Source organism: Echiichthys vipera (assembly GCF_963691815.1).
Source record: "Echiichthys vipera genome assembly, chromosome: X".
Lineage (NCBI taxonomy): Eukaryota > Metazoa > Chordata > Actinopteri > Perciformes > Trachinidae > Echiichthys > Echiichthys vipera.
In genome coordinates this window covers 21,514,538-21,530,187 of record NC_139825.1, presented here as the reverse complement: position 1 = coordinate 21,530,187, position 15,650 = coordinate 21,514,538, and the positions used below count along the sequence as shown (strand labels likewise).

At 41.3% G+C, this 15,650-nt stretch overlaps 2 protein-coding genes across 2 annotated transcripts in view; both read right to left on the bottom strand.

Moving 5' to 3' along the window:
- Window positions 1–15,650, bottom strand: part of iars1 (isoleucyl-tRNA synthetase 1) — a 62,331-nt gene that overhangs the window by 34,840 nt on the left and 11,841 nt on the right. Inside the window, exons 8-13 of the mRNA XM_083939819.1 lie at window positions 14,639–14,726; window positions 14,155–14,215; window positions 13,803–13,898; window positions 9,387–9,509; window positions 2,347–2,438; window positions 1,702–1,800 (exon numbers count right to left, since the gene is read on the bottom strand). Of these exons, the coding sequence (XP_083795945.1) occupies window positions 1,702–1,800; window positions 2,347–2,438; window positions 9,387–9,509; window positions 13,803–13,898; window positions 14,155–14,215; window positions 14,639–14,726 (559 nt within the window). The remainder of the gene's footprint in view (window positions 1–1,701; window positions 1,801–2,346; window positions 2,439–9,386; window positions 9,510–13,802; window positions 13,899–14,154; window positions 14,216–14,638; window positions 14,727–15,650) is intronic.
- Window positions 6,722–8,233, bottom strand: LOC310965620 (vimentin). The gene has a single exon (XM_083939325.1). The coding sequence runs from the start codon at window positions 8,155–8,157 to the stop codon at window positions 7,021–7,023; it is 1,137 nt and encodes a 378-aa protein (XP_083795451.1). The 5' UTR covers window positions 8,158–8,233; the 3' UTR covers window positions 6,722–7,020.

Sequence of the window (15,650 nt, the reverse complement as noted above, 5' to 3'; positions counted from 1 at the left end):
AGAATGAAAAAAAGTATAAAAATGAAGGGAAGAAAAAGAAACTGATGAAGGAAATCGCCTCCTTAACAGTGATCATCCAATCATAGCTAAATAACTGCTATGGCTGGTCTGTTAAGCTTTCTTTTTCCACAGCACGGGGCTGTGGTGAATGACAATCCGTACATGAAGAATTTGGTTGGTGGTTTCTTTTTTCAGCCCTCTCACATGTTGGTTTAAATCCTATGTGTCTGTCCTGAGATTTATCTGCTAATGTTAACATGTCCAGCTAACTAGCCTACTAATATCTGCTAACAACAGTTGTTATTTCAGCTGACAGATTTGAAATTGGTTCGGCTAGAAAAAAGAAAGCCTGCTTTTGTCTACCACTGTCTGAAATCAAGGACTCAAAGTTTCAAAGTGGCCTAGAAGTTAGGAGTAACAGTTGGGTTTAATTTTTTTTTTTAAAGAAAGAAGGAAGAAAACATGTCTGATTCCGGTCTTATTAGACCTCATTCATTGTAGGACCAATCAATCCGCATCACATTTTCTTCTTACTTATGGCCAAAAAACTACATTATGAAATCAGGCATGACTCAGCTTTCTGCACCTTGAGCCTCAAAAGAGACCAGCTCTCCCTGCGAGCACTCATTAAATTGGTCCTAAATTTAATCAGACGGACGCACATCTGGAGAGATCAGTCTGAGCTTGCTCAATATATATATTTAGTCTACCCACGGCACCGTTTGAGGAAAGAGAGAAAATGAAAAAATTATTTTGCTTGCTGAAGGATTCTTTTACGTTTTGCTTCAGCTGACATGAACTTATAGAGGTACTGAGCTCTTCAATGATTTTACTTTCTCTAAGATGCTGATAAGCTGGCAAACCTAACAGACAGAAGACAGAAGACAGAAGACAGACTTCCCTGCTAAAGTATGAAAGTCAAGTAAAAAAAATAAAAAATAAAATCTTAAAATCAATCATCCAAAGCATATTAGCTTATTTTTCTCAGTTTTATATAAAACTAGATGTAATATCTTTTGCCATTTTCTGACCTTCTATAGACCAAGAGAAAAAAGGCAGATTAACTGATTATGAAATGAAAACATCCCCATTCTACCTAAATAACTATAACATGCTGTAAATTACTCTAGCATACATATGTACATGGCCGTCCTGTATTACATACAACACTTGTACTCCTCACAAAAGGAATATAGCCTTTAAAGTGGTGTGTGTGTTTGTGCCGGTCTCTGTGTACGCGTGTCTGTGCGTCTTCACCTTCCTAGCGGCTAGTCATTCATCTCAGTTTGACAGTCCCATTACCAGAGGCAGCTACTGTGGCTCAGAAAAGAGCACTGGGAGCACCAGGGGTAATACCACTTAGCAAAGCCATCATGCTGATTCATACTTTTTCTCCATGTTCTGCCTTTACAATTAGCATAATGCTAATGCTTTCAAGAAAACAACAGGATAAATAAAAATCCTTTGAACAACTTGGATTTTAAATGCAATATCTTCACATTTAAAATATCTATGCCCAGTAGAACGCTGCTATCCCGCAGAGACAGACAACCTGACGTGGCCATGCAGAATCGCAGCTGTAATTGTTTTGGGAAAAAGTCGGCTGTCTGTCTTGTCTTTAAATATTTATGACTTGATGCTTATAGCTGCCAATTCACTTAGCACCCTGCTAGTTATCACCTGTCTCAGAAAACTACTTACCAGTAACATTTGCTGTTGTTGTCCAGTAGTTTTTCCACCATGTGCTCCACTCGGACAAACCAGCTGGGGACAGCTTTGTAAATCAGGGGTGTGTCAGACCTGAAAGTTGCACACATTACATAAAACATGAAGCTGCATTTCTAAGACAAATCACAATTCATGAAGCAAGACATTTGTTTTCAGACATTAACCTATTGTATTTCACTTTTGCAAATGGTGTATTTTGATATATTTTGTCCTGCTGCTGAACTACCTGGAGCAATTATGGGAGTTCGGTGCTTTACTCGAGATCACATGAACAGTGCCCAGGTGGTGAACTGACACCTCTCCAGCTGCATACTTGGTCTGTACGGAGACTTAAAATGGTGCCCCGGTTCCCAAGCAAAGTCACCACAGACTGAGCTACTGTTGCCCCCCATAGTGCCCAAAGAGTAAACCCTAATGACTTTGCTGAAATATAATATTTAATCTGTACAGACCTTACATCTGCAATCTGCAAACCTGATCTGCAGATTGTGGTTTTTTTTTATAACCGTTGTTTTAAGGGTCGACGGTGGAAGACTCAAGAGTGAAGCTGTTAGTTTGAGTTGTATGAGCTACTACAATATTGCACAAAGGTAACATTAGTTTCACAGTTTGCCTCACCTCCAGCAGAAGGGGTAACTATGTTTGAAACTGCTGGCATTGACGAGGCGACCGTTCTCCTTCAGCCACTTGATGATATTCTTGTCAGCATCCTTTAAAAGCAAACCAAAACAACAGACATGATTAACAAAATGCAGCTTTATATGATGTAAGTGATGTAACATCAGGCAGATAAACTCTGTTTCAGGGTTCTCTGTGGTTTAAGTTTAGTGTGCTTGGGTGTTAGGAGTAACTATGGCCAGCTGTGATATCAGCATGGATTACACCTGTACATCCTTACAACCGTTTTCTCATACAAACTCCAGACAACGTGAGGAGAATCAGATTTGGACACAGTCCAGACTTTCCCTTTAACATGTTGTACACAACAAGAGATACCTGTCCATGTCAGATGTGTTCTCACTAGAAATACCCCCGTCTAATTTAGATGAGGGCTGTATTCACACATGGGCTCACTCGGAGAACACCAGTTTTCGCCGGGTAATGTCTATATTATTGTTATTGATCCAAGGTGAGAAGTTAAAGCATTAGAAGTCAGTCGGCAAAAACTAAAATTTCATATTTTTTAAAATCACCTTTTTTTCCTTTTTGCCCATTTTCTCATGATATTTTTCACATAGCATTGAAGCTGCAGTCAGTAAGTCTGGCAGATCGAGTTCACTCAATTGCTGTGTCCCAAATCACGCACTTCCACCCTCAAACTGGCTTTTTTGAGGTTGAAAGTGCGTTCACACCTGAAGTTTTAAAATGCATTGAACTGCATTTACCCGGTCGCGCACTCAAAAACGGACAAACTGCTGAGTGTGGATCGACACTCAACGCCCTCAATCGCTGCCATTTTGTCTACTTAGCTGAAGAGGCGGGACTAAATACAAAACTGGAAAATGGCGGAACAACAGCGCAATGGAGCGGCCACAACTATAAATGTGAAGAGGATCACAGGGCTTTTTGGCTGAGTCAGAAGAGTTGTCGGAAACATTTTTTTTGGGGGGGGAAACCGAAGAAATACAATCTTCATTTCCGGCAAGTGTGGGGTGTGTGATTTGAGACAGCACTTACTGGGGAGATTAAGTGTACTGATTGTGTCAGTACATAGGGCACACAGTGCACAAATTTCAGTACACTCACTGCAGTGCGCGATTTGGAATAGAAAAAGTCAAATTTTGAATGTTTACTCTCACGCCCCTCCCCACTACCACCAAGCTCCTTTCACACTCTCCACGAGTGCTCGTCAGTGCGCGTGCACCAGATTCCTGTGTACGCGCCTGTGTCGTCTCTCAACAAACGGCATGGAGTACATGCTACATGGAGGTCGGCTGGCTAACTTACTCATAGATAGCAACTGCAAACGTCATTTAGCATATGCCTAGCTTGAGGCGTGTGCCTGTGATATTGTAACATGTGCGAGCGAGGGGGGGGGGGGGGACTGTGGCGTGTGCACAAACTGTGCCTGACATTCAGCTCTCACACAGCACTGCGATGAGTGGACAGGATGGCAAAACAAACCATAAGAAAAATAGAAAAATAATTCCGTTATTAATCCTGCATGGGGAAATTCAATTTTTTCACTCTGTTATTATACTATTCAGTTTACACACACACACACACACACACACACACACACACACACACACACACACACACACACACACACACACACACACACACACACACACACACACACACACACACACACACACACACACACACACACACACACACACACACACACACACACACACACACACACACACACACACACACTTAATGGAGAGATGTCAGAGCAAGTGGGCTGCCAAATGGATCAGTGCCGCAAACAGTTGGGGGTTCGGTGCCTTGCTCAACTGCTGCTGTTGGCACCAGTCCACACCATTCATGGTCCACACAGGGACTCGAACCGGCATCCCTACGGTTCCCAGCAGAGTCACTTATGGACCGACATACTGCCCCCCAACAACAGGCTCTACGCGCGTGATATTTTTTTCTAAAACCGGATGATTTATGTTGCGCTATCGGAGCATAGTGTCGGCTTCAGTATTTTTGCTGTTTCATCACAATTAGAAATGCAGCTGTAGCAAGTATCTCACTGTCTCTGTCCTCATTTATATTTTATAATGCTACAAATTATATCCAGCAACAAAAACAAGCCTGAAAAGTTGAGGTTAGAACAGAAGTACAGAGAGGCGATGGAGATGATAACCTGTCTCGCAATGTCTCCTTGGTCTATCCGGGCAGGTTTAAGAGCGTTGCAGATCTTGCTCTGTCTCACACTTAGGGGTGAAAGTAAGCCGGTACTGTCCGGTACGGCGTACCACTGAAGGATTTTGATATACTGCCTCTGAAAAAAATGCACTTTAAGCATGACAACACACCTGCTAACGTCAAATTACCAGAAGCAACACGTATTATCCCCAATATACATTGCATATAAGTCATTCTGAAATGTCTCTGAATTATGTCTGAACCTTCCGTGCAGTTTTTTACCCGACAGACAATGAGCGAGATAGTGTGCATACTGCTTAACCATCGGGTTTAAAATTCTGAGACTTTCACACTCGTAGTGTGATAAAAAGTACTAGAGTGATAAGAAGTCCTGGTGAATGCTTGATAAGTAGACTATAATAAGTAAGTGTACTCCGTTTTTGGGTTATGTGAACCAGCGTGATGCTAAACTTCCATGTTTTGCCGTCAGCCCTGGCACACTTACTGCTCACAAATAATAAGGCTGGAAAAAATAATAATGTAAACAGTGAGTGATATTTTGTAAGGAACTGTTTTGGTACTTGGGCTGTGGGTGACACAGTTGTATGAATGAGAAAGGTCAGGTGGACGTGGTTTTGTGCACATAATGTTAGTTCAGTATTCAGTGGCTGGGCACTACATGCACCGGTTACTTGACGAGCTTGTACCGCAAAATTCAAAAAGCTCTGGATCATTTAATGCATCATGGCTTTATGCTTTACCGTGAAAAATCAAGTTAAATTTGCATCCAAGGTGCCAGTCTACTCATTCAGGTATGATATTTTCCACCAAACAGGTAGGGAGAAATTGTCCGTTTTGTCATCCAGCTTTTTGTTTATGGCAAACAAACTCCTATGCAATCAGCCATGTGCCTTAGCTCACACCATTCCATCTCCCCCTAACAAAGCTCATAGTGCAATTCACAAGAAGCTCATAAATATGGCTTTTCAGCAAGAAGTTTGGCAGACTGTTGGTCATCACCTCTTTGTAGAGAGAGGGATTTTAAACTTTCTCAACGAGATGTAGATTTTGTCATGCCCAGACCCAGGCTCATTAAAACATGAAGGAACATCTGTGATGTGCAGTTTCACTGGAACCTCGCCTGCAACCAATTGAGAGAATTCCACCACCTGGTCAATTGAGTATAAACTAGGGTGACTCTATATATTTACTAGATTACTCACGAATATTTTCTACTAGTTTAAAATCTCTCCGTGATAAAGTCTACTAGGCTAATCACACAGCAGAGTTTCTAGTTCCAAACCAGTTTTTTTGTTGTAATAATTGGAACCGTCCTTGCTTCACTGCCAGACCAACACAGCCATTTTATTTCTTAGTGGCACATTCAGTTTTTAGAATTTATTTTTAGGATAAAGCAAAAAGCCAAATACTAAAATAATTGTAATTTACTGGGCCTGACTCAGAAAAAAACAGCTTTTCAGCATGTTTACTGTTATGTAGGTTAAAATAAGGGTAGGAAAAGGTAAAGAGAAAGATGGAGAGCAGACATAGTAGTTATTACAGTAATTACAAAAAGAGACTAAACCAGTAATAAGACACATGCAACTCACAGGAGAAAGAAAAAAAATATCAAAGCAGTATTTTGTATGCACTCACTTCAATCTTTATTAAGTAACAGTTGGTCAACATTAGTGTATATGGTCAATAGTTGCTTCTTGTCAAAACATTTAGAATATTCAGGGGGTACTGTAAAGACCAGTCAAAACACTGATATCTGCTATGTTTAGTTTGGGTTGAGATGTGACACATCACAGCAGGACAAATGTGTTTTTTGTAAAGGGGATGGGGAAAGGAGGGTACTAGGAGGTTTTGTTCTGAGAAAAGTATGTCAAATTTGAAGTACAAAGCACGGGAAGGAATTGGGAGGCAAGCAGACATTGAAGGAAAAGACGAAAAGATAATGGGGTCAGGGTGTGGAAAGTTGAGCAATCCGGTAACAAGGCCTGGGTATCAAATCTCAATACTTTTTGGGTACCAAAATGTATCCTAAAGTCAAGTACAGAAAGCTGGCATCAAATGTTTGGTCACATTCGTAATCTTGTTTCCTTATTTTTTTTAATCAAACACTCTGATTTTAATCCAAATTGTTGGAAAGACTTTTTTTGGGGGGGGGTGTTCTTGTCAATGAAGATGCATTTAGACAAAATTTTATATTTGATATCATTGCCCTTGTTTGTTAAATGAAAAAAAAAATGTTTTTGTAGATAAAACATATTTCTCAAAGTAAGCTTTTAAGAAAGTATATATGTGGCCTCTGTACTGAAACTCAGGTGTCAAATTGGCACTGGTATAGAAACATTTCAAACAATACCCAGTCCTTGAGGTAAGGAGGGTAAAACAGAGTAAGAATGGGTAAGACAGAGAAGAATCTTTTGAGTGAATGAGCCAATCGCTCCACGATGCTCTGCTGCTCTACTCATCTTTGGCGATTCCAAGCCTATGCTCCTCCCCTTCCAGCAGCTTCCTGTAGGTGGCGATCTCTGCATCCAGCTTGAGCTTAATGTGCAGTAATTCCTGGTAATCTTGGAGATACTTGGTCATCTCTAGCTTGGTTTCGCAGAGCTGGGTCTCCAACTGAGCAATGACACCCTCAAGGGTCCCCACTTTATCCATGTGGGACATCTCCATGTCCTCCAGCTGTTGCTCCAGGGATGCGTTGCGAGCCCTCATCCCATCAATCTGGTTCTGCAGCTCTGTCACTTGGTTGTGGAAGGTTGTGATCTCATCTTTCATGGTCTTCATTTGTTCTTCATGTTTACCAGCATGCTCCTTGAGGGTGTCAAACTTGCTCTTGTACCACTTCTCAGCTTCCTGGACATTGCGGGCAGCGACAGATTCTATCTCTGCACGCATGTTGCGCAGATAAGCTGCCAGGTCAGGCCGATCGCCATCCATCTCTGCAGTAATCTTTGAGTCCTCAATCTGTTTCATGAGGTCAGCCACCTCTTCATCATGCAGCTTTTTGAGGAACTCTATCTCGGCCACCAGTTGCTCAATGCGCTTTTCGAGCTCAGCCTTCTGCAGCGTGGCACTGTCAACATCCTGGCGAAACTCCCTCAAGATCACCTCTGCCTCTTCTTTGAGTGCGAGCTCCTCCTCCAGCTTCAGTCTCCACACTTCAACCTCTTCTTCAATGTAGCCTCGTTCAATATCAGCTGCTCCCTTCTCATTAGTCAGGGTCTCAATCAGCTCCCGCACCTCTTTAAACTTGAGCTCATATTCTTCTCCAATGCCTGTGGGGCCACCCTTGTAGCGGCTCTGCAGTGCAGCCAGCTGATCTTGAAGAGCAGCATTTCTCTGCTCTAGTGCCTGGACCTTTGAGATGTATCCTGCAAACTTGACATTGAGTTCTTGCATCTCCTCTTTTTCGTTGGCATGCTGCTGGTGTATCTCTGTGCCCAACTCCACGGCAGTGCTGCGATAACCGGAGCGTCCGCGGCTGTCATATGAGGATCCACGGCACCGGGAAGGTGACGGGCTTTGAATCCTTACTCTGCCGCTGGAGCCGCTAACCTGCAGGCTCTTCTGGTTGTAAGATGCAGCTCTCATGCTGTGTAAAGTACTGGGTTTGTTTTTCAGTTTACAGAGGAACAGCTGCTCTCTCGGCTTCTCTTTGTGTAGCCCACGTTGCGACTGACACTCCCTCAGATCACCTCTGAGTTTTTATCTGGCAATAAAGAATGTCTCAGACAGCCATGAAACTCACGCTTGGTTTTAACATATTTCAAAAGTGGATTATGACAGACTTTCAGAGAGATGTGGCTGCATGCTCTTTATTAGCTAACGCTGTATTGTTACTGGCCAGGCAAGTCCACTCCCTGGCCTTAGCACCAGAATGTGAAATAGTGATCAGATCATGTATGAGTGCTATTTTTCACTCACTATCCACTTAGGATGTTAATGAAGTTGGGTGTGACAGGGAGGGAACCCAGTGCACTGGTAAACAGTGACAATGTGCTTTGACAGCAGGTATTCCAGCACACCTTTGTGAAACTACTCTGACGCTGATTCTTTTAACTCTCTCCACGTCACAGCCCGGCTCAAGGGAATGACTAAGAGGAGACCACACATGGCTTTAAGCTTAGCAAAAATAGTTTATTTAACCAAAATTAAATAAAGCAAATTAATGGACTGCATGTAGGTCAGTAATCAGTGATGTGTGTGGATGAGTGAAGAGTGTGGTGTATGTGCAAAGCAAATCAAAGCAAAGCTAAACCAAGAACCTAAACAAACCATATGGCAAGGCAGAGAGGGACAAAATGGCTGATTCCTAAAGCTTATATAGCTGGGGAGCTCAGCCAGCATTGGTGTTACCCATTTTACTAATCACATCCTGGAAGCCTGGGAAACAGGAGGTGCCAGAGTCAATCATGCACCTACAACATCATTTAAAATGACATTTGGAAGACATGATGGATATTACTCATCTAAGTTAGCAACTATGATACTATGAACTATAAGAAGCATTCAACCTATAGACAAAAAACAAACCAAGAATAACTAACTAACTAACTCAACCTTAATCTTGATCTCAACCAAACACCTGTGACTTTTTGTGTCTGTATCTAGCTATCGCAGTCTCAACCGCCTCTGTGGTTGGTCCTGCTACAGTAGATGTCTCCGACATCACATTTAAACAATACCAGCAATGTTGCTATGTCTGGTAAAAATTGATGAGTGTTTTATCCCGTGTGTCAGACCAGAGGCTATTACCAGGGATGGAAGGCTGAAATGTCCGCTAAGCTCATCTACATTTAAATGTCTAAAGTGTCACTCACTTTGACATACTGTCCCGCAAAGTCAGTGACCTCTGAAGTGAAGCAGCCCGAGGCGTCCACGGGGCAGATAGGAGCCTGGTCTCTTTGGATGATCTTGTATTCAGTGCACACCCTGTAATCATCCTACAGACAGAAAAAATACAGTGTTTAGTGAGCGAAGGTTTTTGTAACAATTCAATATTTATTACAAATGTAATGCAAGAAATATATATATTGTTACTAGAGCAGAGACGATTGATTGATTAATCAATAAGTTGATTAACAGAAATTTGATTGGCAATAATTTTGTTAATCCATTCATCTTTAAATATTTTTTAAGGAAAAAAAGTCCCTGAGAAGATTAGGATTACTTAGTCATCTATGATAATAAACGTAATGCTTTTGGGTTGGTAACTGTTTGGTGAACAAAACAAGCAGCTGAAAATCTCAAAGCCCAATTTAAGAAATTATAAAAAGTAATCTTATTGATACATCTTTAAAATGTGTTTCTAAGTAATTAATAATAATAATTATTATTATTATTATTATAATAAAACAAAAAATAAAACAGCAAGAGAGAAGTAAAAAACAAAATTAACAAAATTACAAAGCAATAAACAGCAACCGACTTAGAGAAGAACAGTTAAATAAAAGTTACAGAGTAGGCTCATTTGAATAGGTAGGGAGAAAGTCAGTGTCACGGATGGTTTGTGGGAAAGAATTCCAGAGACGGGGTCTGCAGGGCTGAAAGCTCAATTTACATTATCTTGATACAGTGGCCAACTTATTTCAAGTTATGTTATTTGTTTCAATAACATTATCCACAAAGATTGAACTGTACATAAAACTGACTCATTATCTAACCCCCTTGGCAGCCAGTTTCACTAGTTTAAATGATGTTATGACTACATATTAAATTCCTTGTTGAGCTGGATACTTTTTGCAGTGGTGAAAGAAGCACTACTGGCATGTGACAGCTATGCATTAAAGATCGGAGTACTGTCCAACTGTAAATGTATTTTGTATTCAAATGCCCTATCAAGATACAAGATGGATGGCTCACAGGGTCATTTCACACCCAGTCATAACAACATAAAATTTGAAAAATGTATTTTGGCAGCACATTTCTTTCCACAGTTTATTGTTAGAGAAAATGAATTTGTGTTCCAGTTTTCCACCAACCAATCAATGTGAATGTGATCACTAAATAACAGTTATCAGATGAAAACATTTAAATGCAAGTGTACATGGAATGATGAAGTGAAGGGTTTACTTTACAGCGCCGTAGAGACTGAGCTGCAGTGAAATAAGCAGAGAGTGCAGAAGAGGAAGCTAAGGCAGAGTGTGTATCCACAGGGGCATCCATCTGGCCTTGACAAAGGCATCTAACCAAATAGCAATGACCTATTACTACCTCTGTTGGCACAGTAGCACTGATCTCTACACTGGAGGAATATATTGATACTGTAGCATTCAATACAGTATTTCAGGAAATTTCCTTCAATAAGCACATGTCCACAAAATATGAGGAAAGAAGATAGAATAATGGATTGGATTTATATAGCACCTTTCTCAGTACTCAAGGCGCTTTACAGAGTCCAGGTTCAATTCATTCACACAGACATACATGGTCACAAAAGTAGTCACAGACTGACGAAAGCGTGGTAAATGGTAAATGGACTTGTACTTAGGGCATACTCACACTGTCCTTTTGGCCGGGGCCAAAACCGTTTTTTTGGAGCCGTTTGCACATGTACGAGCACGAGCGTGCGCACGTGTGCGAGCACGAGCCCTACGGCAGTAGTGTTATGTCCGCCTGTTCGGACAGGTAAATAGAAGGACGGACCATGCGTGGACATTTAACAACAACAACAATGGCGGTGAAAGGTTCACGTTGGTTTGATGCGGAGGTGGAGTGTCTACTTCAGATTTGGTCGGATGAAAATATTCAAAAACAGTCGACAAGACGCACAAAAACTCTGAGGTCTGTGGAAAGATTTGTAAACAAAGCCACACACACGTGATCAATGCGTGTGACGTGTTACGGCGTGATGATGTATGGACAGCAAGAAGCATTGGCCGGACCTGGCAGTGTGAGTACAAACGGGGCTGGGGCGCGGGGGGGAGAGGGAGGGGGGACAAGTACCCTAAAGTACGGGTGGCGGTACGGAAGGACAGTGGGAGTATGCCCTAATTATATAGCGCTAGGCGCTTCACACAGACATTCACACTGATGGCAGTGGACATCTACATACCATCTAATCTGATCTAACCATTCACACCACATTTTACACACCCATGCGGAGCACGGGGAGCAATTTGGGGTTCAGTGTCTTGCCCAAGGACACTTCCGACATGTGGACCGGGGGGAGTTGGGGATCGAACCACCAATCTCTCGAACAGAGGACGACCCACTCTGCCACCAGGCCACAGAGTGGGTCAGCGCTGCTAATCAGCGCCTACGGCCCCTCCGACCACCTCTTCAAACATACAGCAGTCATACACATTCACAAGAGGCAAGGTGACTGAAGTGTCTTGCTCAAGGAGACAACGACCATGTGTGTCATGAAGGCCTGGGCAGGGATAGAACTATCGGCCCTTGGGACATTGGCCGTCTCGCTATACCAACTGAGCCACAGCTGCCCAGGAAGGTATTCAAAGACAAAACTCTTAATTAAATTATTTTAATAGTTCCACCAGCAGGTCCTGATGTGTCTTGATGAAATGTGTAAGCCTTCAGCTCAAGTTTTGAATCACCAAATGTATTAAAGAATAATAAAAGCCTTTTAATATCTGCCAAGTGTAGAAGATTATGCATTCGGCCGTGTGTATGTGTGCTTGTGTTTCTGTCTCGCATACTGCTGGACCCTCAGCCTAATACTTGTTGTGAAGATTTATGTCTGTGTGCTTAAAGACCTCTTGTGGTTGCTGTGTTTCAAACTTTTTGAAAAATATATTTAAATTACTGTTGCCTTAGTTGCCTGCCGATTCCTCGCTCCCCTTCACCGGCCATTAGTGGTCACAAATGATTACTACTTTAGTAGTAAAAGGCATTTCTGTCAACCAGCAATGCTAAAAACCAGCCTTACCTAGTGTGTTGCAGGACACAATTTGGTCCATAGAAAAGTTCTGTCTCCATTTTGTTAGCTTCACCACCATTTTGACTTTGAAGCTGCTACGTCAGCCAGGATGCACAATCAGCAATTTTTTGTTTTTAATCAGGCACAGCAGGTGGCGCGAAGTGCCTTGGGGTGCTGCATTTTCTTTTTTGGGGGAGGGGAGCTGCATGACTTACACCCAGGAGACAGGTATTTGTGTCACAGGTGAAACTAATAAAAAGGAGACAACCCTGTCAGAGATCTACTGAGTGCACGTTTCTAGTCATATTTGTGACTGCATGTTTTGACTCCAGTATAGACATACACTTGTGAAGGTTAAAGGAACTCAAAGCAGTGAAACTAGAGGAAACACGAGCAAATGGTGAGACTATGCTGACGCTTTAACAACAAAGCTCATACAGAAATAGAACATAACTGACTTGAGTTATAGTAAAGGTAATTCTTCTAGGAGGTACGTGAAAGACTAAACAGGTCTGCTTGCACTTTTTAAACATACAGTAGGATGGCAGGGAAGCCATTCATAGGGCTACACTTGACAAAAGGTGACCTTGTTTTCCTCCATTTGCAAAACTGGATAAACAAGCCTACTAGAAGCAACGTTTCAAAAGTACATTTCTCAACTTCATTCCAAGCCACTCGAGGAAGTGAAGTGCATTATAATTAAAAATGAGGAGGGTGAGGCTGACAAGAGGCAGATGGAGCCCTGTGACAGCGACAGAAGGGACTAGGATCAACGACAAGGGCAACACACAATACACTTAGCCATCACAATATAACATATTCCTGTGCAATTCTAAATTTTGAATAAGCTTGATATATTTATCTCACACTTTGTTTCTGCCTTGTCTTTGCGGTCCAATAGTATTACTAGAACACGCTTACATGCTTCAATGTTAAAAAAAACACACTGTTGTTCTCATACTGTCTGAATATACCTGTATTCATCCTCTGTCTGTAACGCCCCGTTTTAGCCCGTCTTTTTAAACACCCCTCCCAAAAAGCGCAGTCTGCTCTGATTGATCAGTGTTTCCTGGTCTTCTGCAACTGAGCTCCTGGCAAGTCCTGACGGCTCTTTTAAAGGCAGTTTCTGAATACAGGCTGTGTGCATTTCTCTGTGTTTTGATTGACTCATAGTATTTGTTTCTTGACTGAGAGTTTTGTCAAAGTACAGCCATAACTGATTAGTATCTGACTGGTCTGGAAATCTATTACAATATTTAAAAAAACCACATAATTGTTGTCTGACAATTTATAAACCAAAAGATTAATCTCTCGATAAAAAAGGACAAAGCAAAGAAGAGTGAAGGACCACACTCACAGCTCCAAAGTAAGGTGCCTGGTGGACCACTCCTGTGCCCTCTTCCTCCTTGACATAGTTGTCCATCACCACCTGGAACGCTCCTTTCTCCCCACACTGTAGTGAAACACAGAAGAGGAGAATTAGATGAATGCGGGTGAGTGGTGAGGAAGCAAAAGTAATGGAGCCACAGATACATGTAGCGATAGTGATAAATAGAAACAGATTAAAAGACAGATTTAGAGAACGTAAATTGAGATGCCAATTTTTGGTCAGACAGGTAATTAAATTGAGACATAAATCTGCCTTGACATTTAGGCAAACATTACATAAACTTGTGGAACATCCAGGAACAAGAACACAAACTACTAACCTTGGCAAAATACTGGAAAAGAGGCTTGTATTTTTTGCCTTTCAGCGTCTTTCCAGGAAATCTGAAAGAACATAACACATTTAAAGTCCTCATTTGAAAGTCTGTAATCCACCTTCATTTACTTACTAATATTTCCCTGAACCGTATCTTCTGGTTGATAATATTTCTAATATTTAGCTATCCACTAGCTAATTGGTCAAGTGCAGTTTTAGATGATGGGTGAGGTTATCTAGCCGCCCCAAATCACATTTGATTGAAGGCATCCCTGTGACCACTCCACAGTTAAAGATAAATTATCAAAAAAAGACGGAATTTGTACGACAAATTTAAAAATTAAAATAGCAAGTAACAAGACAAACAATTAACAATTAACACAGGCTCACACGACTAGACTTGGAAAATGTATTTTTCATTTCACTGTCTTTCAGGCATTAGTCATCAGCACAATTTTTTTCAAAGAGACTGTAGAGCCTTGTATGCTTACTTTTCCAGGAGAGTGTACTCACTCTCCGACTTAAACAGAGCTCCCAGCCTGGCCTCCATCAAAATGTAGGTCTTCCCTGTGGCGTTATCTAAGAGATGAAAAGAAAAAGATATTTATTTATTTTTGTTGAGTTGTCACACTTCGCTTCCAGGCCTGTGTATGGAATGAATCCAGACTTACTCCAAGGCTCCTTACATGAAATCCTGAACTGCTGTTATGGAGGCACACTTTAAACAAGAACACATCACATTTTACGGCCACAAACAGTAAGGACAAGTAATTACAACATATTAAAGAGTGTGAACATGACAAAGATAATGTAAATCTTCGCTTTTGACGTTTGTAACTGTCACTTTATTTTAGCTTGTCTAATAGTATTTGTTTTATGTTTGTGCTTGTTATTTTTAAGATATGTATTTAAGTTATTAACTCACTTGTATTTTACTTCTTGAATGTTTGTTGCCTGATATAAACGGAAAGCTACAGTGGCAACCAAAGAGGTTTACTAGATCATCTCTGTTGTGCGGTCTATGGCTATTAACAGAGAGGTAACAACAACAAAGAGCATTATCCATCTGCAACATTTATAACGTAATCTAACGCAGTTAATATGAAGTAGGTCGTCACGTGACTATATAAAACGCTTTGAAGATGGCCACAACATTAACAAAAAGATCTCAGCAGGTGTTTTCCCTTTTTCTTTTATGTACAGCTTTCAAACCCCACAGTCGATGGAATTCAGTGGGAATAAAGATATTGATTGATATGGAGAAAAAAAAAAGATTCTGGTCATTTTTTAAAGTCTGCTGTCTAAATCGCCCCTGCAGAATGATTTATGTTGAACTGAATTTCATGTATGATACCCAGGAACTCATTAGGGCTGTCATCCATTCTTTGACTAAGAAATTCCTAGTCAGCTAACACTAATGCAGACATAAAGTCAAGGTCATGTATAGAACCATCATGTGGCAACAGGCAATCAACCAGCAACAGTGCTTATTGAAAAGTTGCC